This window comes from Phaethon aethereus (assembly GCF_964289735.1).
Source record: "Phaethon aethereus genome assembly, chromosome: Z".
NCBI classification, from domain to species: Eukaryota; Metazoa; Chordata; class Aves; order Phaethontiformes; family Phaethontidae; genus Phaethon; species Phaethon aethereus.
In genome coordinates, this window is record NC_138577.1 from 65,658,560 (window position 1) to 65,681,537 (window position 22,978).

The window sequence follows — 22,978 nt, forward strand, 5'->3', positions numbered from 1 at the left end:
TTGTTGAACCTCACGATGTTCACACTAGCCTTCTGTTCCTCTATTAAATTAAATTAAATTCCGGTGAATTCTGTGAACGTCGGTCACTGGGTAGAGGAGGGAAGTCCTATTAATGTTCTGTTTACAGGAAAGATGGACAGCTCAACTTTTGCCATTTTTGTTTGTCTAGCTTACTGGCTAAGCACGGTGTAGTTCTTAACCATCCACTGCATGTTTTGGTTAGGCAAAGGATAAAGACAGAAATACTTTAGTTGGTGAGGGAGTATATGGGGTCATCGAAAAGTTTTGGAAGTATTATGGAGGTATTTGAAGGACATACCAGCTTATTTAAGGTTTTAATCATCAAAAGCTAGGAAAACAGCTAGATACTGTGTGTAGAAATGAAGGGACACAGAATAATTGAACATGGAGAAATGTCTGTAAAAGAGGTGTCATTCTAGTGATGTGTGGGGCAAAGTAATAGGAATGAGATATAGGCTGTAGAAAATTAGTGTCCATTAGTTCTGCTACTTAAAAGTATTTGGTTTTGTTTCTTGGACCAGAATTTTTAGTAAATACTTTATTACAGTGTTTGAGGTTTCTTAGTGCTAATCTTCTGCTTTTCTTGCTTAGATAGGTTATGAGTAAACACAAAGTTGATTTTTGCCCTTCAATGTTCTCTGCTAATATTTTGTCAGGCCAAGATGGAACATTGCAGTCTTTTTCAACAGTGCATGAAAAGTTCAATAAAAGCTTAGGACGTGGTAAGTATTTCAGTGAAAGTACAAACATTGGTGAAAAAAGCCCTGAAAAGTATTTATGTAAACAGGGGCTAAAACATTAGGCCTTATTTTCACTTGAACTGTTGTATGAGAACTACTCATCTTAGTTGTTCTGCAAATTCAGTCCTTCCTGATGTATATAAAGTTGTAGTCTCAGATTTGTTTGTACTTAAGAAAAGTAGTATCTGTAGCCTGACAGTATTATTTCACTGTGGGAAACATTTGGCATGATTTTAGTATTTAAACATCTCCTTTGGGCATATATTTGAGATTCCTGACTCTTTGACTATTGAAAGGCTTGGTGTTATATATTGCTTTGTGTAGTCGTGTCTGTATGCCTATGGTTTTAGCTGTGATGGGGGGACCTCTGCATTAGGTTGTCAACACAAGATCCTGGAACAAATGTGTTGAGTAGTACATCTGTGAATGTAATAGGATGGTGATGTACTCACCATCACATTAATTTTGACAGGAACTCTGTTAATGTTTTTAGCTCTTCAAACTGCAGGTAACAGCAGTGCTGTGTTAACATAAGTCAATTTTATTAAGTTTAATAGGAAATTTACATTTAGTAGACAGTCCTTTTGAAACCATTATTCTCAGACCTAGCCATGAAATTGAAACACTTCTTTTTTTTTTTCAGGTTCCATTAACAAAAAGAAATCAAAAAAGAAAGGTCTTAAGCTTGATACGATGGCACTTCCACCAATTACAATCTTTGCTTCAGGTAAGTAGTCTCTGAGATACATCACAGAGCTCATCGTGTCTTCATTTTGTGTTCTAACCCTCAAGATACTACTGTATTGAAAGCCCATGCTGTACCAAGCTGAGATTATTAAGATTCTGTGGCCCTTCATAAGCTGTTGAGTGACAGTTTAAAATGATATTTTACTTGGTAAACTTTTCTATTATTTCAAAAAAGAGCATTTTATTTCAAAAATGTCTTTATGTTTAACTGTCTCTTGACTTGCAAATCTCCAGCACAGGAGCCAGAATCTTCTGGTGTACATATTCTAGGCTGGAGCAATTAGGGGGCATAAAGGTCTTTGTCAGCTGAGGAAATCTTATAGTAGTTGATTTTGATTCCCCAGTTCCTTTATTTTAGTCACTTTTTGAAGTCAAATTTCAATTAGTCTGTTCAGTTGTAATTCAGTATGTGAATAGTGAACCTAACTTTCTGAAGCAGGAGAGCAATTATCTTTGCTTCATCAAAATGTGTTTCTTTAATGACCTCCTCTTCAGACTGGAAGTCTCTTGTCTTATGTGTAGCTATTCTTTTGTCTTCCGAGGATGGTTGATTGTTTCATATGTTGAAAGGTTTGGATTTACAATCTTGTGTACCTGTATGATTACATGTCATATTTATAATTGCAGATTTCAGTGATACAGACAATCTATACATCCTTGTTGCAAATATATAAAAATGCACTTTTAAAACTAATATTAGACCTGCCTGATTGATTTAAGGTAGTAGAACTACATTAAATGTGTTTGGAGACATAGGAAAACATTTATTTAAGTACATTTTAATTAGTTGTTTGGTTTTTGCTAGATTGTCTTTGGTGAAGTGAACCAGTTTGTATCTGATTATTTCATTCTTTGAAGTTCTAGAAACACCCAATTTCAAGGTCTCAATTTTTTTTTTTTTAATGTATACATACCAGGAAAAGAAAAGCAAACTTGCTCATTATTTAGATTCCCATATGTCATATTTGACTACAAAGTTTGGATACTGAGCGTCTGAGGAATTATTTTCCTACAATTACAGAAAAGTCTTTTGCTATGTGAAGCAGACTTATCTCTTAAGCCCTGCTTTTCATTGTTAACCTAGTGGCTTCTGCTGCTTCAGCAGCTGAAGAAACAGTTAAGAGACTCAGCTGGAAGTATGTACAGATTGAGCAGTTTAAACCACTTAAGTTTAAATATGCTTTTCAAACCACATAGATTCAAGTACAAAAAGACATGAAACATACCAAAAAAAATGCTTGTGGTTTTGTTAGCATTTTAGTTACACTAGCATATGCACAGTGGTTTACCAGGTGGTTTTCCTGAATGGTAGCCTTTTGACTGCCCAACAAGTACAATAAATATGAACTGTTCTGTCTAAAGGTATCTTATGATATCAGAATAGCTTATTTGATTTTAGAATGATTGTTTCTAAAAGGAAATGTGTTACATGTGTTACATTGCAGAAGTGGCACATCAGAGTGACTGGGATAGTATTGTTGCCTGCCATCAAGGCTATATAACCTGTACAACCTGGAACTATCAGAAAACTTCCATGGGAGCTCATAAACTGAGGCCAGAAGAATTTAGCAAACACAAACCTATTGATATATGTGCAACAGTAAGTTTACTTAGGGTAATGCTGCTTCAGCATATGTATATGCTATTTTGATTTCTGTTTTTACAGAAGCAATATTTAGAATGTAAAAGCACTATCTAGACTAGATGTGCTCTAGTTGCTTTGCAAAGTGTTTTCTGCCAGCTCAGTGTGTCCTACTAGCTGTTTTGTAATACATAAGGTCTTAAGAAAAAAGCTGCATATGCGTTTTTTCCTTAAACATCCAGGTTAAGTGCAGATTTTATTTTCTGATTCAGATAGGTGGTTGGTGTTTACCTTTTATCTGTCATAGTGATGTAGAGTTGACTATATGCCTGTGATGATCAGCTTGCTCTGTGAATGCAAATTGCTGAAGATGCTTTTTCTTTGGCAATATGGAAAAATGTATTTCCAAATTGCAGGCAGAATATTTGTTCTAAAATGCTTTACAACTTGAGCTGGACACAGTGAAAGTCAAACACTCAACAAAAGAGATATGTTTACTGAAGCTTATGAGCTTGCAAGACAGGTAGTTACTATTGCATACTTCTTGTGTTAGGCATTCACACTACTACTGTATCTTGTGAAAAATTGTTTTTCTGACCTTATGCTTAGTAGTTAAGTGGTAGACAAGATCAGTTCAGTTGTAAATACCTGGTTTTCTTTAACGACTAGATTCTTTGGACTTTATCTTTCCAAGACATCTAGACCATTGTTTCTTTGTTTCTTACTGTTCAGACTCTGTGTGAATTTACCCTATTTTGGGGTGCCATTGGCAATACGGGCATTGAAAGAGGTGTGCAGTCGGCCTTAGGGATTGAATTTGTGGATGTCTTGACTATATGGATTAGTCATTTAGGTTACAGTGTTGATGTTAGATATGACTTCTTATAGATGTGACTAAGTCAGTATTTCATTATCCTTCATAAACATGCACTCCCATCTACTTACTTTGCTTATTTTAAGAGTTCCTCAGTCTACTTTTTTGAGATGTAATCTGTTGTTTTGTGCAATTTTCCTTGAAGAAGTCTAATAAAAACATAGTAGTATTTTGTATTCCTGGTATGTTATATATCTTCTAACAACTTTGCTAATTAAATATACACTTAAAAAATTGTTTTCATAGGTGGGTTTTCTTTTTTTTCCCCTTGAAAGGCAGTTGACATTACCTCATGTGGGAACTTCGCTGTAATTGGGCTGTCAACTGGACAGATAGATGTATATAACATGCAGTCTGGCATTCACAGAGGGCGTTATGGCAAAGAAAGAGGTGAGAACTGCTACACTTTTAAAATATGAATGCTTAACAGAACAGCAATAACCTGGTGTTCTGTCATCTAGGAAACTTAACATAGCTTCTGAGTTGAATTTGGGAATCTTTTCAGTTTCTCTAGTTACCCTACACTGTCCTATCTTGCAGTGTAATCAGAAGTAATTTGAAACCTAGTCTGAAGGACAGGATCCTTGCTAGTTTTAACAGCTCTGACGTTAGCATATGTTTGGTTTCAACTAAGACAAAATTGTTAGTTACCAAAATGGTTAGCACTAAAATGTGATCCTCTGGCCTCATCTCTTTTTGAGATAATCACATTTCCAGTGCTTGGCTTCTTGCTATAGAGTTCTATCCCTGAGAAAAATTTTCCTATACGTTTTGTCTTTGCTACTTAAAAATGAAAGAATACTTTACATGCATGGGAAATTGAAATCATAAGGAAGCCCAGATCTTTGCATATGCTATTATTTTCAATTACCCAGCTGCAAACTTAGGACTTAATGTAAGTGTCAGTGTTCAGACTTAAATTCCTTTTAACAGTTGCATACATATACATTTCACGTCATGTATCCTCATGTATGCTTGCTGTTGCTTCGTAAGTCTGCAATTTGTAATAGGGCCCTCATGATCTGAATTTTTTGTTGTAGAAACAAAAAAAGTGTCCGGATGAACCATTAAACTTTACTGAGTTTCTAAAAGCCATCTAGCACAGCAAACATGAAGTGGTCATCTTATAATGTCATTGCTTGTTAGTGGGATGAATTTTATAAAAGTTTGGTTACTCACCAGTAGCCCTAGGCATAGATTAAGAAATAAAATTGATTCAAAACCAGAGGAGCTATGCTTATCTTTACACTGCAGTGTAAAGTAGCCTAGGAGGACTCCCAGACTTTGTGCCATAACTGAAGCTGTAAATTTTGTCTGGAGAGGTCAGGCCCTCTGGACGCATTCCATAAGTGATCCAAAAAGTCCCTCAAATCTCACATTCAGAAAAAGCTCCCCAAACTGAAATCAGAAATAAAAGCTAATATTCAGCTTCAATTACTCAAAACTTTTGTATTGTATTCTAGGTGCTTACTTGAAAATAATTTGATTTCTGTACTGATAAAGAAACTTCTAATACTCGAGCAGTCTTTTCAGGTGGCTTTAGAATTGTCACATGCTTACTGGTCATTTAGTGTATTTAGGCAAAGACATACAAAACAGTGTTTGGCATTCTGCTGATTTCCATGCTGTGTTTAAATTCTGAAATGCAACTTTCTTGTCCCTTGATTTGCAGCACATGAGGGAGCCATAAGGGGAGTAGCAGTGGATGGATTAAACCAGCTGGTAATCACAGCTGGTAGTGAAGGATTAATTAAATTTTGGAAATTCAAAACTAAAGATCTAGTGTACTCCACTGAGCTTTCTTTTTCCCCAAGTGGAATCCTGCTTCACAGAGACAGGTAAGAAACTGAAGCAATGTCATGTGCATATTGTTTTTCTCTAAGTACATAAGTCTAGGATGGCAACCAAATATTCTAATAAAGTTTAAATTCCTGACGTTTTGGAATACAACTGACTACTAATTGACAGAACAAAATGACTACAAGACATTTTATTAGACTGAAGGAATGTAATAGTGTTTATCTGAGATTACCTCAGGATGAAAATTTTTGGAGCAATGTTAAGATGTTGGTTTTATTTTTTGTCTCTTCACTATCATATGTGCTAATGATTCTTGGCAGTGGTATTCTGGGAATTGCCTTTGATGACTTCAGTATTAGTGTTTTGGATATAGAAACCAGGAAGATTGTCAGGACGTTCTCGGGACACCATGGACGGATTAATGACATGGTAATTGTTAACTCATTTTCTGTGATAGGTGACATATACAAATAGCTAATTCATATTAAAGATGGTGGATTTCTCTGCATATATTAAGTTGCTGAGTATTATGTTCAGCTGTGAGTAGTTGTAGTTCAGCTCTACAGCAGTTTTGGCGATGTTAGTTTTCAGGTTAAGAGGTATAGTGTTCGAATGGCCAGGTATTTTTAGTGTACTTTGGGATTTTATTCTACCTTTGCAACAAGCTAATTTTGTGTTTAAAAAAATAAAGCATTAGGAATAATGAAAACCATGCTGAGGAGCAAAATTGTGCAACAGCCTTTATACAGAACTGGTATATATAGAAAAGATGAGCCAGGTAAATAAAAGGTGTAAACAGATCTGAGATTATGCAATGCACTAATAATTCCTTATTTTACATCTTGTGTAATAGTGCTTTGTAGTGTTCATTGAAATAGTTTTTAGCTTCTGATTTAATTCTAAGTGCTAGTAAGCAAGTATTTGATTTCTTCAGTTTTATGCTCAGTGGTTTTCATTAACGTAAAAGCGAGGACCAAAGTGCTTTTACTAACAACCAGATGTATCCTGTGTCATATACTTAAACCTGTTCTGAAGGAGCTTCCATTTTTGTCCTTTTCTCATTTTCAATACAATGGTGTCAGTTTTATTTTATGGCCAGGCCATTTCATCCTGGAGCACTCTAATCTTGAACTGCGTAAAACAGGACCTCCTGTAGGGACTAACTTGTCAGTTGTGCCATTGAACTGACTATTTTATTTTAGACTTTCAGTCCTGATGGTCGTTGGCTAATAACTTCGTCAATGGACTGTACCATTAAGACTTGGGACCTTCCTTCTGGATGGTGAGTCAGTTTAAAAACATATAGCAAAAATTTATTGTCATCTTTCTGTCTATTAAGTGGCAAAAAGCCTTCTGACTTGATTATCTGTCACCAACCTGTACTATGTGATACTTGAAGTTGTACATGGTGTAACAACTCAGTACCCTGCATTTTAGTTGTGTGCAATGCTAGCAATATGTGCCTTTTTCTGGGTATACAGAATAACAATGTCCTGAAGATGTAGTGATGAAACCTGGAGTTTTCATGTAGTGTGAATGAGTGTGAATTTGTTCTCTGTCTGGAAGCAGCACTATAATCTAAATGGCAAGAGATTTCTTATGGAGAATTGCTTTGTGATATGCTGAAGTACACACAGAATTATAGAATTGTTTGACTTACAAGTGACCTTCAAAGATCTAGTCCAAACTCCTTGCCATAAGCAGGGACATTTTTCACTAATCTGGTTGCTCAGAGCCCTGTCCAACCTGAGCTTGAACACTTCCCGAGATGGGGTGTCCACAACTTCTCTTGGCAACCTGTTCCAGTGTCTTACCATGCTCACTGTAAAAAATTTCTTCCTTATAGCCAATCTAAACCTACCCCCTTTCAGTTCAAAACCATTGCCCCATGTCCTGTTACTACAAGCTCTGTTGAAAAGTGTGTCTTGGCCTTTTTTACAAACCCCCTTTAAGTATTGAAAGGCCACAAGAAGGTCTCTCCAGAGCTTTCTATTCTTCAGGTTGACAACCCCAACTCTCTCAGCCTTTCTTCATAGGAAATCTGTTCTAGCCCTCAGATAATTTTCTTGGACTTGCTCCAGCTTCATGTCTATCTTGTGCTGGGGGCCCCAGAGTTGGATTTTGTAAATCCAGCTGGTTTTGTAAAGAAGAACCTGTTTTCACTTACATTCATTTTAGCAACATAGTAAGGCTTTACTTCAGTTATGTTTTTCATTTGTGCATGCTTGCAACTGCCAAAAATACTCTTTTATGATCCACTGTGAGTAGTCTTCTCTCAGAATGAAATCTGGCCAAGAAGTACACAAGTACAAGAAATTCCAGAGCCCAGAAGAAAAAGGCTGAAAAGTAATTGAGTACTGCTAGTGCATTCTTTTAGCAGCACATTAAATAGTTTTTTTAAAGTAGTGCTACAGGGTGTGCAGCTCTGGTCATACCTGGGACTGAATTTGGGTTCATTTGGGTTCATTACTTTTCTTGGTGTAGTTTGGTAAATAATTCTGTATACTCTAAAAGTTTTCATTTTACTATGAAAAGTGTGTTGAATCTCAACAAACAATGACTGATTCTTATGTGATGAACGACATTGGTCTAACATGGGACAAGATTGACAGTAAATGTCCTCTTTCAGGTATAAATAGGAGGGAAGTTGACACTCTGTTTGGACTTCCTCTTTCTAACCCTCCTTCCCTTCCAAAAAGATATGCCTAGAAAAAATTGTGGCATTAATTACAAAACTTTGGAAATGTTACTTGTATCTTTCATTTCTTTACTAACATAACACTTTGCAGTAAGAATCCATTCATACTGTTTTTTAAAAGTACTCTAACTGTAGTTCTTGTTTGTGTGTAACACATAGGTAAATATTTTATCTCTTCTCTCCAAATAACTGAAGGAATTCTGGTCAAGCTGAAATCTGGGCAGGTACATGACAAACGCCGTTTTTGAAAGGAATTAGATTAAATTGTTCTTCCAGAATTTAAGAGAAAGGTTTTCCCATAATTGTAGGCAGAGGAGTGTATTGAAAAGGAAGAACAGCTTTTAATAAAAAGTCAGATGCTTGATTTACTTCTACCATGGTACATTTGCTCATGAATAGGAGAACCATATTATGAACTGTGCATTCTAAAAACTCAGCTTTGATATTGTCCTTATAAAAGGATGGAGCATGTGTTTTTAGATTACTAAGTCCTGTGTTACAAAAAATACCATCTCACTTTAATAGGATTCATACCATTTACTTAAGGAGCATCTGTTTTCACTTGGGAATGCTGCTTAACTGTCTTTACATAATACGAGTATTCCTAGTGCATGTTTTGCATGTCGGGCTTTTTGAAAATTGAGAAAAAAATGAGCTATTTCTGTAGAAATCATTACAAGCAGGAACCTTGGCATTATGCAGATTTTTCTTTCTGCAGTGCAAGCTTGCATAGACAAATCAAGGAATCAAGGGTACAAGCTGACTGTTTATAGTGTGGATGGGGTACTTGAGACACAGAGGTGGAAGAAACGTGTTGATATTGTGAGATCAGCAATTTTATACTTTCCGTTGTCTCACTTTTGCAGTTAGGCAGGAAGTGTAAAGGTGAATGCCTTTAGCCCCCGGGCAGGATTCACCTAGCAATTACTGTACACTTGGTGTAAAAATTACAGGCACATCTCTCATTGTCCTCTGGTGGATTGAGTACACACACACAGAGCGACTGTAATTTTACTCATGATTTAAATTCTGTGAGTAGAAAAATTTAATTTAATGTAAGTTCTCTTTTGCAGTTGTTCTTTGTGGTTGATTTATTGAACACTGTTTCTCAGTTGCTGATAAACATTGTGATAAAAAGATGGATTTGAAGCTAGAAACAGTACTTATGGCAAAATTTCTAGCTGTTGAGCACTGTGTGCAAAATGTGTCACTGTAACCTATACACGTTCTGGCATTTCTGGGTTTAGTGTTTGGATATTTCATGTTGAAAGTGATGAACGATGTGGCTCTTACCCAATTGCTTTTTACTTGTAACCTGTGTCTAACAGCATGCAGAAGGAATAAAACATTCCGTTCAGGGAAAAAAATGGCTTTTATTTTTGACATGGTTTGTCAAACCATCACAGGAATGCTCAGTATGTGAGAAAATACATGCCTGCAAGATTTTGCATTTTAAACTGCTTTGTTACATCCATATTTTTCCTATGGGTGGTGAACAGAACAGGGCTGTAGAACCAGCTGCTCTCATCACTTCTCTTACCTTGCGTTTGATTTTGGTCTGTGAACAAGAACAAAGTACTCAAGCTCTCCACTTGTTCCTTTTGTTTCTCTCAATGAACTAGTTGTCAAACTCAACTGCTTCTTACAGTTTGAAGTAACTGACATTTATACCTCAACAGGTGACAAGTAGTGCTAGGAACCTGGGCTTCCGTCAAGCCTGCTAGGGTGTGCATCATCCAGGAGCTCAAAAGGGGCTTATTGTTAAAATCGTTACATACTACTGCACATTTTAACTTTCTCTTTTGGTGGTATTTTTTCAGTTCTGGGCAGTAGTGAAAGGAATGCTCAAGTATCGATGGTATATCAGGCTGGAGATGCACTAATGTCAAAACAGACAGCTGCAGATGGTCAGATTTTGCAGTTCACAGTTCATTCTTTACTTTAGGAACACGAAGTCCTAGTGTTAACCAGCTGTATGTGAAGTCTCTCGAGCGAGGGAATTGACAGTTAATGGCAGAGCATTAAAAGATGAGGTCAGAGCAGCATGGGGCTGATTGGAAGTATGCCATTTATGGCCACTAAAGGTTAATGTTGGGCATAAGGAGTTACATGTGGACAGATGGTTCATCATATTTTCCACAGGACGTGGGTGTCTAAGGAGGTAGCATAAATGTACCAGCTTTAGCTGATTTTAGAGAATTTTACAGAGGTGAGCGGTTTGTTGCACAGTGCCATTCCTTTGCCAAGTTTATATGCCGTATTTGAATACTGCTAATACGTTGGTTTATAGACATACTGCCAGTGTCCTGCCTGCATTCAGTCATGTTTGTGCTGTAGTTCAAGTGTGCATGGATAAACAAGGTCACCTTGCTGAGAATTTCTCTGTTGTGTTTTCTGTCCTTAGCCTCATAGATTGTTTTTTGGTAGACTCTGCGGCTGTGAGCCTTACTATGTCTCCTACAGGAGATTTTCTAGCTTCAACACATGTGGATGATCTTGGAATTTATTTGTGGTGAGTACGTCATATGTCTATTTCTACACAGAATTTCTTATAGGGAAGAATTCTTTTAATCACCTCTGTCACAAATAGAGAATTGTTCTGCAAAGCATCGTCTCCAGGTTTTGTCTCCTCTGGCTGTAATTAAGACAGGTATTCTGTATTGTTGTGATCCGTAAATCTTGAAATCTCTTGCAGTTAAGATAATTATCAGAATAATCAAGTGATTTCTTTTTTCTAAGTGTTTCCTACTTTAAGGAATTCCTGTTATGCCATTCCTAGAATTTCCCTTTGACTCTACTATTTTTTTTTTACCCCTTTTGAAATGTCAGTGCTCATATAGTGTTACTTTCGGAAGGGCTTTCCTTCTTGTCCTGGTATACAATGTTGCCAGAGACTTCCCAGTCGAATTTGGAAGTTGCGACTGTTTCTGTTTATTAATGGTAGGTCAGCACAGATGTAAAATGTGTTGTAGTTCAGTTTCCTCCTGATACGGCTTTAAAGCAAATGACTGGTTAGGTCCAGTATCGAAGTAACAAACCTTTTAAGTGGTTTGGGTTTTTTTTCTTTTGATTGGTTGAGCGATCGATCAATCTTTCAGATTACATTTGTTACCTGTAGTTTTGGCTGAGGAGCGTTCAATAGTTAGACCTTTCTCTGCTTAAGTAAAAGTACTTCATTGTGAGTAATGACAAATACTTTTACCTAGCCATGGTTTATATTGACAGAAAAATAATTTGCTAGAATGACCTGTGTGCATGTTCCAAACCTCAAGAAAATTTGCTAAGAGTATTACTCTAAAATTCTGTGAAAGCAGGATGAATCATTTCTATTTGTAATATAATGTATTGTACATACGCAGTACAAAGCAAGCTTTTTAGATAGGCTGTTTTGCAGTTTTGAGGAAGTACAGTAACTGGCAATGAGTGAAGTAATCGTAATACCATATGTATTAAATGTACTTGGCATTAATATTTCAGCATAACTTTTGTTTCAGGCTATGTATATTGCTATGTTTCATTTCTTGTTTATCTAGTAGATGAGCAAAACTAATCTTGAATAGAACCTGGAGAATTGCCATAGTGCAGTAGTGTTAGACTGCAGTAAAAATTTTGTCTAAAATACTTGTTCCTGTTCACCTGAAAATGTTTTTTAAAATGCCTGTCTTATTTTTCAGGTCAAACCGTTCTCTGTATTCACTTGTCTCTTTACGGCCCCTTCCGGCAGATTATGAACCTTCCATGGTGACACTCCCTAGCACCTGCCCTGTGCAAGGTAATTTTCAGATGAAAAAGTATTTTATTTTCAGTCTGGTATTATATTTCAAATGGAAGATGGTTTGTTGCTTCAGCAAAAACTCATTCTGTCTTAGCATTCTTTCTCTGGACTGTTCCTATTGCTTCTGCTATTTTTTACGTATATCCTCATATGCTAATAATATTTACTAAAATCTAGTCATGTTTCTATGTTCAGACATAAATAATTACATTGTGACGACCTCCACATCTTCAAGGAGATTTTGTAGGTAATAAAAACATGGTGCTCTTTGCTGGCTTTCTTTAATCCGGAGTTGTGTAAATACCTTCCCTTTTGACATCTGTGAGGCCAGTTTGAAATTAACATTATGTTTGGTGGTGGGAAGGGGGGTTCTTTGTTCCACTCTGTCCAGCTTTTTTGTCTACCTAATGCCATGGTAGTTTCACTGCTGTATATTGTCTTGTTGGCAAGAGAACTGGGTTCAGCTGATCTGCCATGTACCTGTGCTAGTTTGACAGTGAAAGGCAGGCCTAAATTGCCTTTTTGATGCATTTAATAGACATGGTTGTGCTTCTGAAGGCCTCTAGATGGAGATCTTGTCTGCCCAAGTTCAGCAGTGCCTACATTTAGATCACTGTCTGGAAGTGAAACACACCTAGCTATTGACTGCATAAAAGACTGAGGAATATATTTGATGATGACTACTTTATTAAGCACATACTTATTTTAGATATTTAAATTAGGGAGACAGGATTTCATCCCAAAACTTCGAATGTTTTAATCCTATAAACTGATTCTGACTGAACACTTTAATTCACTTTCTGTCTTCAGCAAATGTAAAGTTCCTGTTGAGATCCTCAGAGCTTTTAGCAGTTCACATTTCTTTGTTCTTTCAGGCTTTTCTATCATGTTTATGGTTTCAGCCATGTAATATTTTGCAAAAAGGAAGGGAAAGTTAGAGGTGTTTAGTCAAGACCATGTAGGAAGTCTAGAGAAAACCTAATGACAGACTAGTATCTTTTTTTATGTGATATTGTGCTTTAATGTTGAGGGTTTTTTTTTTTCATTTTTATGTGCTACTTCAGTCATTCTGAACAGGTTGTGAATATTGTGCATATTTAAATGCAAAGATTTTACAGATTTGTAACTCAGAAATAACATTGCTGTGTATATATTCTAAAACAGTTAATAACATTTTAAAGGTAATCCATTGTTATTCTCTTAGGACTTCTATAAATTGCTTTTTTATCATTTCAGCCAAAGCAGATAAATCTTGTTAGTCTTAAAAATCTTGTTTATCCAGTTCTGTGTTTTAGCTATAATTGTTGCAATTTAATATTTCATAGAGTTAATAAAGATTGTTTGTGTAGCTTTTTAGCTATATGTTATGCTAGCACCGATACAGATAGCTGTTATGCATGTTTTTCAAACATTTCAAAAGAAATAATCATGTTAAGATTTAAAAAAAAAAAGTGAAGTATGCATGTTCAAAAAAAATACCTGTTCTTGAAAGATGTGGATGTGGCAGGAGATAAAGAAACATGTGATGAAATGATAGAATATGTCTCGCCTGAGCAACTGGGAGAGCAGCTGGTGACCCTTTCCTCATTACCAGAATCAAGGTGGAAGAATCTCCTCAGTCTCGATGTTATCAAGGTAATGATAGTAGGCACAGCGTTGCTTATCTACTGTAGTATTTGGATTGTAGATTTTAAGAAGGGGGTGAAATGAGGGCTATTTCTTCTGTCATGTAGAACAGACAGTTGTCTTAATCATTCTCTTGGATGTTCAAGAAATCTTGAGAAGGAGGAATGGTTTCATAACTTCTGCCATTACTATTTCTGCAGCATGCAAAATAGCTGTCTGAAGGCAGATATTTCCATGTCAATGCAGCTAATAAGTGCCTGTAAAGCTGTTCTAGGTTATGCCTCCAAATAACTGTTGGGCATTCCATAGTCAGAAAAAGAGGGAAGGCACACAAAATAGCAGTATACATCCAGATATATTCACCCTTCTTGTATGAGGTGACTTACCTAAGCACAAAATTTGATCCTGCTTTTCAGGTATTTTTCAAGATCTTGCAGTAGAAGACTATATGGTGCTCTTCACAGTTTCTGGGATTTGGGAGAGCGGCTGTTTTTCTTCTAAATAGCTTCATATTTAGTGATAAAATATTTAACCTATATATTTACTTTTCAATTAGTCCTTACAGTTTTCATAATATTTAAAAATAAAACTCTTGACAAAGAAAATTCGCACATGTTCTTACTTTGAAGATTTTAATTCAAATATCTAATTAACAGAAAAAAAATAAACCAAGAGAGCCACCAAAAGTTCCCAAGTCAGCCCCTTTCTTCATCCCAACGGTTCCTGGTCTTATACCTCGATACATTGCTCCAGAGGAAGAAAATGATACAGAGGTAAAAACAAGATTCAATATATAATAGTGTTTATCTAGTGTATTTTACAAGAAAATCTTAAATGCTTTTTAGTGCTGAGTGATATCTTGCTAAAGACTTTAAAGTACCAGTTTTGATGCATTTACATTAATGCTTTCTTTCTTAAAGTCTTCTATTCTGTCAGTAGGAAAAGAATCTCATTGAGATGTAAAAGTATGTTTTCATATTCATGTACACTCTGTTATACTTTCATGGTCTAGTCAAAGGTAGTAAACCTTGGAGTACTGGCACAGAAATCTGATTTCTACATTCATCTTGAAGAAGCCCTGAGCACTAATGAATGTAAGTTAACAAGATATTTCACTAAAAATGTACATGCTAATAATATTTTTATATATGTTTGATTTCTAATGCTAGAATTGTAATGTGTGTGGAAAAAATGTATGTGTAGTACAGTAGCAAAGACTAAGAGAATGACCTTGTATGTATAAAGTTGACTAATACATAGATAGCCAATCTAGATCAAAGATCTGTTGGTACTCCAGCTTGCCTCAAGCATGGAGCCTAGTTCTGGCTAAAATCCATACAGAGAAAGAAGGTAATGTTCCTAAAATGGTTAGACTTTTTTGAGATTGCCATGATTAGGTAGGTATGTATTATTTGTAGGGTAAGAAGGAAGGGAACCTGTACTATGTATTATTTGTAGGGTAAGGTACTATGTATTATTTGTAGGGTAAGAAGGAAGGGAATGATCTAGTTAGGAGTAGTCTGCTGATTCACTAACACATGAATAATGTAATTTGCTTAGCAAGTTCTATTTTCAAGTGCTACTTACCACAGAATCATAGAATCATTAAGGTTGGAAAAGACCTCTAAGATCATCAAGTCCAACTGTCAACCCAACACCACCATGCCCTCTAAACCATGTCATGAAGTGCCACATCCACACATTTTTGAACACCTCCAGTGATGGTGACTCAGAAGAAATAATTGATATAAAAATAAGCTGTTTGATTTCTTTAAACATTCAATTCATTCTGAAATTCAGTCACTTAAATTGCCTGTGGAATATACCTGCTGTTTTCCCTGTTTAACTTGTGCTGCTATAGAATAACTGAAATTTAGACTTTTGGAAATGATTGCTAAAATAGCTGGCTTGGAAATGTAAATGGGTAGTCACTGGTAGCTTGTCCACAAGGCAGTTCTGCTGGGAATTTTTCTACCCCTACTTAAACTCTTTTGAGATGATCAGCTCACTCAACTGCACCTAAAACATCTTGTGTGCAGAACTTTATTATCTGTTGCAAATGAGGTGTGTTTTTATGCTGTGGTTTTAGTATTTCAATTGATAGTATTCTATTAAGCTGCTTCAGAGTTGTGCAAAGAGTGGAATATCAGATGAATATTTCAAAACCTAACCAAGCACCTAGAGGCTAGCTGTACCAGGGAGCAAGTGTGCTCCATGATGCATTGCAGTAGTGGTCTCATGAGGCTCCCTCCGACCACCTCTCTGCTGTAAGGCAGGTGTGCTCCAGGGTCTGTGCTATAATCCCGATCCAGGGAGCCTGTTGATCCTGACTCAGGAAGCTGCTGGTGGGTAATATGGCTGTGTGCTTGCTAGCTTACAAGCATCTCTTCTAAAGCTGATTAGACTATGCAAATAAATAGCATTATACTAGATGCCGTCCTGCCTTACCATTGGGATGGAGACACGATTTGGTACCTCCAGTCATGACTGTGGAACACCAGTTGAGCTAGGCACCTTTTCCATATTGTGTGTGCACCAACTTCATAATACGTTCCATACTTGTTTTTTTAATATCACAGCACAAAAATTAGTTAATGCATCTGTTTAGTACTGTAAATACCACAATTACGTTTAAAACTAGCTAGATTTTCATAGGAAACAAATACAGATGGAAACAGATTTATACCACATAAGGAATATTAGCCAATGACTGATACCATTAGTTACCATGATATAAGAGTATAAGAAGTTGCACTTCTTTGCAACTTCTTAACAAAAGAAATATTAATTAGAAGACATGTTTAAAAAATGTTTTTACCAGCAGCTGTGTTTGCAACCATACATATTTTATTTCTGCATTTTTAAAGCAAATGGATGGAATTCTCAAAGGTCAGGTAGGATTGTAGAAATCCTGAGGAAGAATGTTAATGAAGAGGAGGGAAAGTTTGTAAATTGCATGTATTTCTACCAAGGAAAAGATTTCCCCCATCCAAGCACCCTCCAGGTCCCAGGAAAAGCAGGAGGAATTAACTTAACAAAAGTAATTATTATCTTAGGTGCACCAGATGATCCGCCATTTAACTTAATGTCAGTAAGACTAAACACTGCAAAGACTCCTAGTAAAAGTAGTACCCTGTCTCTTCTAGAATATATTTGCAGCAACAGCTTTAAGTCACAAGTATATATGTCCTTTTTGCCAAGAAATTTAAAATGACAATATTATGTGGTTAACAGGAAATTTTCTTTAGTTTAAAAGACAGAAATGGGGAAAAAAAGTGATACAGATACAAAGATGTTGCTTGTATTTTTCAACATGAACATACAAATAAAATGCAACTGTCATTAGAGATGTACTTCTCTGTAGGGTGTGACAGGACATTAAAAGGCAGGATGGCATTTTGTGGAAAACAAAAAAGTAAGGAAACAGTAGAAACTTGAAACATAACAGTCACTGCTTAAGAATTTAGGAATAAACCTGTCCACATGAAGGATTTGTAAGATTCTTTTCTGCAAATGTTAATGATAGTGTATCCCTCAATGCTTTTAATACAGATACAGCTCCACTTAACTTACTGAAAGGCTTGGGACCATCTAATATTGAGATAGAACTAAGGGGTTTGGCTCCTGAAGGTGGTGGCTCAATTGAAGTGATGCTAAGCTTCTTGAGAATGATCGGGATGATGCTGAAGAAGAAGTACAACTTTGAACTTGCTCAAGCATACCTTGCACTATTCCTAAAGGTAACAATTTTCTTATAAAATTTTATGTTAGTCCTGTTTAAAATGATGGTTGTACAGTAGAGGGATGTAAATTGTCTGCTTGAAAGAATTAAGTGATTTTTTTTGTTGAGAATGGTTTTAAAATGACTGAGTATATTGGATAATTTGACAATTCATCTGGTCACAGTCAAGAAAAACTTGCAAAAAAACCAGATATTGTGAAGATGACTACACCAGGCAGGTTTTATTCTAATATTTGTTACTAAGAATTGTTTTTATTTTTTGTAACATACCTAACTTCTTTATGATTGTTAATTGCTAAGCTAATATACGCTAACTTTTAAGTAAGAAAAGAATTCAATGTACAATGGGGAAATAAAATAGGCATTTTGTTGGACTTATCACTAGACATTGTAAGCCCCACTTTTACTTGCCTGTCAGTGGGCTGCTTTTTTTCTATTACCTGTAAGCATTACAGAGCTAGTGAAATTATTCCCAAGTGTGTAGAAGTTAGAACATTATTGTGATGAAATACCGTAGCAGTTGCTTTCAGAGAGAAAGACGTTCTGCAGAAGTTTTAATCCCTTCTGACATACAAATGCTTACCTTGTCAAGATACTCTGACTTATGAAACTGTGGGAAAGCAATTAATAACATTTTACTAGGGCAAAGTTGTTAAAACATTCAGACATATGTAATACCATCTATTTAACTGAGTATTTCTTAATAGCAATATTGCATGGTTTTAAAGATAGTGTGTAATGCTGGACAAATCTGACTTGCTCTTTTCTTTTGTTGGGGTTAAATAAAACGTGGGGCAGCTTCCAAGAAGAACAAGTAGTGCAAATGAATAGAAGTAGACCTGTAGAGTGAAAGAATTAGGATTGGGGTCTTGATATTCATTCACCAGTGGCTTTTTATCATGTCTATTACTCTGGTTTTTATTAGTCTGGTTATATTGACTGAATACGATTAATAGTTGCAATATTAGGTGTTAGAATTTATCTTTCTCTTTATTTTCATACAAAAGAAATTTAACTCTTGCAGGCTACATTAGGGACACATAGGTAATTTGCCTCAGAAATGTACTTCCAATCTGGACTACAGCAGAATAATAGAAACTCACCCTGTGAAACATGAACACTAATATCTTTTGTGGCAGACTCCAAGTAAAACAGCTCTGAGCTTAGCAAGACTCTTAGATTTAAGTTATAGCCAGGAAAATAGCTATTCCATCCATTAAGTGGTAATAATCATAGAATCATAGAATCTTTGGGTTGAAAGGGACCTTATAAGGTCATCTAGTCCAACAACCCTGCAATGAGCAGGGAAATCTTTAACTAGATCAGGTTGCTTAGAGCCCCGTCCAACCTGACTGTGAATGTTTCCAGGAATGGGGCATCTCCTAGCTCTCTGGGCAATCAGTGCCAGTGTTTCACTACCCTCACTATGAAAAATGTCTTCCTCAGATCTAGTCTAAACCTGCCCTCTTTTAGTTTAAAACCATTATCCCTTGTCCTAATAGCAACAGGCCCTGTTAAAAAGTCTGTCCCTATCTTTCTTAGAAGCCTCCTTTAAGGACTGAAAGGCTGCAATAAAGTCTCCCCAGAGCCTTCTCTTCTCCAGGCAGAACAACCCCAACTCCCTCAGCCTGTCCTCATAGGAAGAAGTGTTCTGTCCCTGATCATTTTTGTGGCCTCCTCTGGACCTGCTCCAACAGCTCCATGTCCTTCCTGTGCTGAGGGCTCCAGAGCTGGACACAGTACTCTAGGTGGGGTCTTACCAGAGTGCAGTAGAGGGATACAGTCACCTCCCTCAATCTGCTGACCACGTTTCTTCAGATGCAGCCCAGGGTATAGTTGCCTGCAAGCACATATTGCTGGCTCATGTCCAGCTTTTCATCCACCAGTACCCCCAAGTCCTTCTCGGCAGTGCTGCTCTCAATCCCTTTATCCCCCAGCCTGTATTGATACCGGGGGTTTCCCTGACCCAGGTGCTGGACCCTGCACTTGGCCTTGTTGAACCTCATGAGGTTCACCCAGGCCCATGCCTCGAGCTTGTCCAGGTCTCTCTGGATGGCATCCCATCCCTCAGGCGTGTCAGCTGCACCACTAAGATTGGTGTCATCTGCAAAGTTGCTGGGGCTGCACTTGGTCCCACTATTGATGTCATTGATTAAGATATCAAAGAGTACTGGTCCCAGTACAGACCCCTGAGCGACACCACTCATCACCGATCACCATCTGGACATTGAGCAGTTGACGACTACCCTCTACATGCAACCATCCAACCAATTCCTCATCCACCCAACATTCCACCCATCAAATCCATATCTCTCCAGTGTTGAGGGAAGGATGTTCTGGAGGACCGTGTCAAAGGCCTTACAGAAGTCCAGACAGATGACATCGGTAGCTCTTCCCATGTCCACTGATGTGGTCACTCCATCATAGAAGGCCACTAGGCTGGTCAGACAGGACTTGCCCTTGGTGAAGCCATGCTGGCTGTCTTGAATTACATCCCTGTCCTCCATGTGCCTTAGCATAGCTTCTAGGAGGATCTGTTCCGTGATCTTTGCAGGCACAGAGGTGAGGCTGACAAGTTGGTAGTTTTCAGGGTCTTCCTTTTGACCCTTTTTGAAAATGGGTGCAAAGTTTCCCTTTTTCCAGTCTCCAGGGACTTCACCTGACTGCCAGGACTTTTCAAATATGATGGAGAGTGGCTTGACAACTGCATCAGCGAGTTCCCTCAGGACTCTTGGGAGGCATCTTGTCAAATCACTTGTGCATGTTCAGGTTGCTCAGGTGATCTTGAACTTGATCGTCTCTTCCAGTGGGAGAGACTTTGCTCCTCCAGTCCCTGTCCATCCCCTTGAGAGGTGTGGGAAGATACACTGCCAGTGAAGACTGAGGCAAAGAAGTCATTGAGTACCTCAGCTTTCTCCTTGCTGTTGTTACCAGTATGCCAGTCTTGCTCACCAAGGGGAGTACACTTTCTTTGACCTTGCTTTTCTGGCTAACACACCTGTAGAAGCCCTTCTTACTATTCTTTGCATCCCTTGCCAAGTTCAGCTCCAGCTGCATCTTGGCCCTCCTGACCCCATCCCTACACAACCAGGCAGCATCCCTGTACTTTTCCCAGGATTCCTGCCTCTGTTTCCACAGTGTATTTCCTTCTTACCCTTTAGTTTGCCCAGCAGGTGTCAACTCGGCCATGCTTGTCCCTTGCCTTCCTTTCCTGATTTCTTACACATGGGAACTGAGAGCTCTTGCACTCTATGGAAAGCACCCTTAAAGACCTGCCAGCCCTGTTCCGTTCCATTGTCTGAGGGCAGTTTCCCAGGGAGTCCTATTGACTAACTCCTTGAAGAGCTGGAAGTTTGCTTTCCTAAAATTTCTAATATATTGCTTTTCTACAAGACTGAGAGGTCTCTTTTCTTCATGCTGTTACTATTTAGAGAGATGTCATCTCCCTGTATCAGTATAGAGTCTTATTGCTTTATGTAACATGGATAATCAAACTAATAATCCTGATTCACCTCAAGGAATCTGTTTAGCCTTCTAGCCTAAAGAGGAATTTGTGATGCAGGTTGGGAAGAGGAGAAAGTTACCCTTTAGGAAAGTGTGCGATCAGGATAGATTCAGCAGCAGCAGAATATCTAGTAAAGCAATAACATATTTAAGCCATTTTGCTGCCTTATTCCATCTCATACATATGTGGGAGTGAAATGGCTTGTAAAAGACTAGCGGAAGGGAGGCAGCATTAAATGGAGGGAATTAACTGAAGGAAGAGAGTTATTCTCCTACCTGGGACATTCCTGAAAGGAAAGTATTGGAATTGAATGAGGAAACTGATCTTTTAGGATTTTTATTATTTGTATTTATTTCACTAACTGCTTGTTTTCATTTTCAGTTACATCTTAAGATTCTCTCATCAGAGCCAAACCTATTGGAAGAAATATCCAAATTGTCAGTGCAACTTGAGGAAACTTGGATTCATTTGCAGTCTCTCTTCAATCGGAGCCTGTGTGTGTTAACATATATGAAAAGTGCTTTGCTGTAAAATACTTAAGGGTTTTGTCTATATAAAATTCCCCTTGGAATAATAGTGCAATTTATTACCAAAAATACTGGATTCCAAGAATCATACTGGGACTTCTGATGCTGTATTTTATACATTTCTTAGAACATGCATAACTGAGTAGTTTTATTCACTTCAGTTGGAGCAAAAATTAATATGTGCAGCTTAAATATTCATGTTGTATTAGTTTGTGCTGTCAGTGAACAAACAGTTGGATTGCTATAGGTAATGTGACTAGTTATGTTATGACTCCATGACCAAAAATGTAAATCAGAATGAAGAGATGACTTGGGGGAAAAAAAAAAAAGTGGGAATGTAATTTCTGTGCAGGAGACCAAAACCTACATTATGCCTAATAAACAGTTATTGTTGCAAAAATAAAACAAAGTCTGAGTTATTAAGAATTTATTAACATCAGTTTAAAGCAAATTAATATAAAAATTGCATTCCTTTGCAATCAGAGCACTTTTCCTATAAAGTTTGTAAAATTAGTTTGCTTCTCTCTTTGGCAAGCTGTGTTCACTATTTTGCCTGAGACACCTATTTTTGAAAGCAGAGATTTCTAGCTGCACTGCAAATGATGGAACTTGGAAAAAAACAAAAGTAAAACCAAAAGAACCCACCCATTTTTTACAAACAGCTTTTTTGGAGGCTCCATTTCTTACAAGAATTAGGATCATTTTCTTAAGGAGATAAAGATTACTGGAATAAAAACTTTGGGTTGGGGGGAATTTTTTACTGAATCATGTGTCATTTTTGTGAATTGATATTTAGGTTTCCAATAATAAGGTTTGTGCAGAGTTTGGGAACTCATGAAGGGGATTATCTTAAAACTTAAATTTTGCTATTTGAAAATACTGCCTCACAGCAGAAGAATTTCTTGAACAAGGCCTTGGCTATATTTCATATGCTCCAGACACAGGCCAACAGAGTGACTAATAGAAATACATGCAATTTTGATGAGAAAATTTGAAAAACAGGTTCATTGCATTTGGCATAAGACTGAAACAATAGTGTAGTTTTGTTGGTGTTATATATGTGATTTTTTTTTTTTAAATGCCATCACATGGAACTCTTTTTAGTCATGTATCCTAGAACAGATTACCTGTAAACATGTATGTGCAGTGTAGCGTACAGAATACTGCCTGAAACAAGTGACAATTCCACATGTATCATGAGATCAGCATCCTTTTGGGTGCTCAAATTTGCAAGAAAAATCAGTTATCAATGTAGCACTGAGGTGAGGGGAAGTCAGCTTTTGCAGCTTCCCTGTGTTCTGGCTGTTCTTTATCCGTAACTTTTAACTCGTGTTAAAACTT

The 22,978-nt window shown here is 37.1% G+C and overlaps 1 protein-coding gene across 1 annotated transcript in view; it reads left to right on the forward strand.

Annotated features, from left to right (window-relative positions):
- Positions 1 to 21,678, forward strand: part of WDR36 (WD repeat domain 36) — a gene marked incomplete at its 5' end in the record, with an annotated part of 35,173 nt that extends 13,495 nt beyond the window's left edge. The window contains 14 exons of the mRNA XM_082013226.1: positions 678 to 743; positions 1,405 to 1,488; positions 2,954 to 3,108; positions 4,240 to 4,354; positions 5,637 to 5,802; positions 6,085 to 6,193; positions 6,967 to 7,046; positions 10,867 to 10,974; positions 12,137 to 12,234; positions 13,730 to 13,872; positions 14,520 to 14,636; positions 14,876 to 14,957; positions 17,416 to 17,603; positions 21,492 to 21,678. Of these exons, the coding sequence (XP_081869352.1) occupies positions 678 to 743; positions 1,405 to 1,488; positions 2,954 to 3,108; positions 4,240 to 4,354; positions 5,637 to 5,802; positions 6,085 to 6,193; positions 6,967 to 7,046; positions 10,867 to 10,974; positions 12,137 to 12,234; positions 13,730 to 13,872; positions 14,520 to 14,636; positions 14,876 to 14,957; positions 17,416 to 17,603; positions 21,492 to 21,641 (1,661 nt within the window). The 3' untranslated portion in view covers positions 21,642 to 21,678. The remainder of the gene's footprint in view (positions 1 to 677; positions 744 to 1,404; positions 1,489 to 2,953; positions 3,109 to 4,239; positions 4,355 to 5,636; positions 5,803 to 6,084; positions 6,194 to 6,966; positions 7,047 to 10,866; positions 10,975 to 12,136; positions 12,235 to 13,729; positions 13,873 to 14,519; positions 14,637 to 14,875; positions 14,958 to 17,415; positions 17,604 to 21,491) is intronic.
- Between the last annotated feature and the right edge of the window lie 1,300 nt (positions 21,679 to 22,978).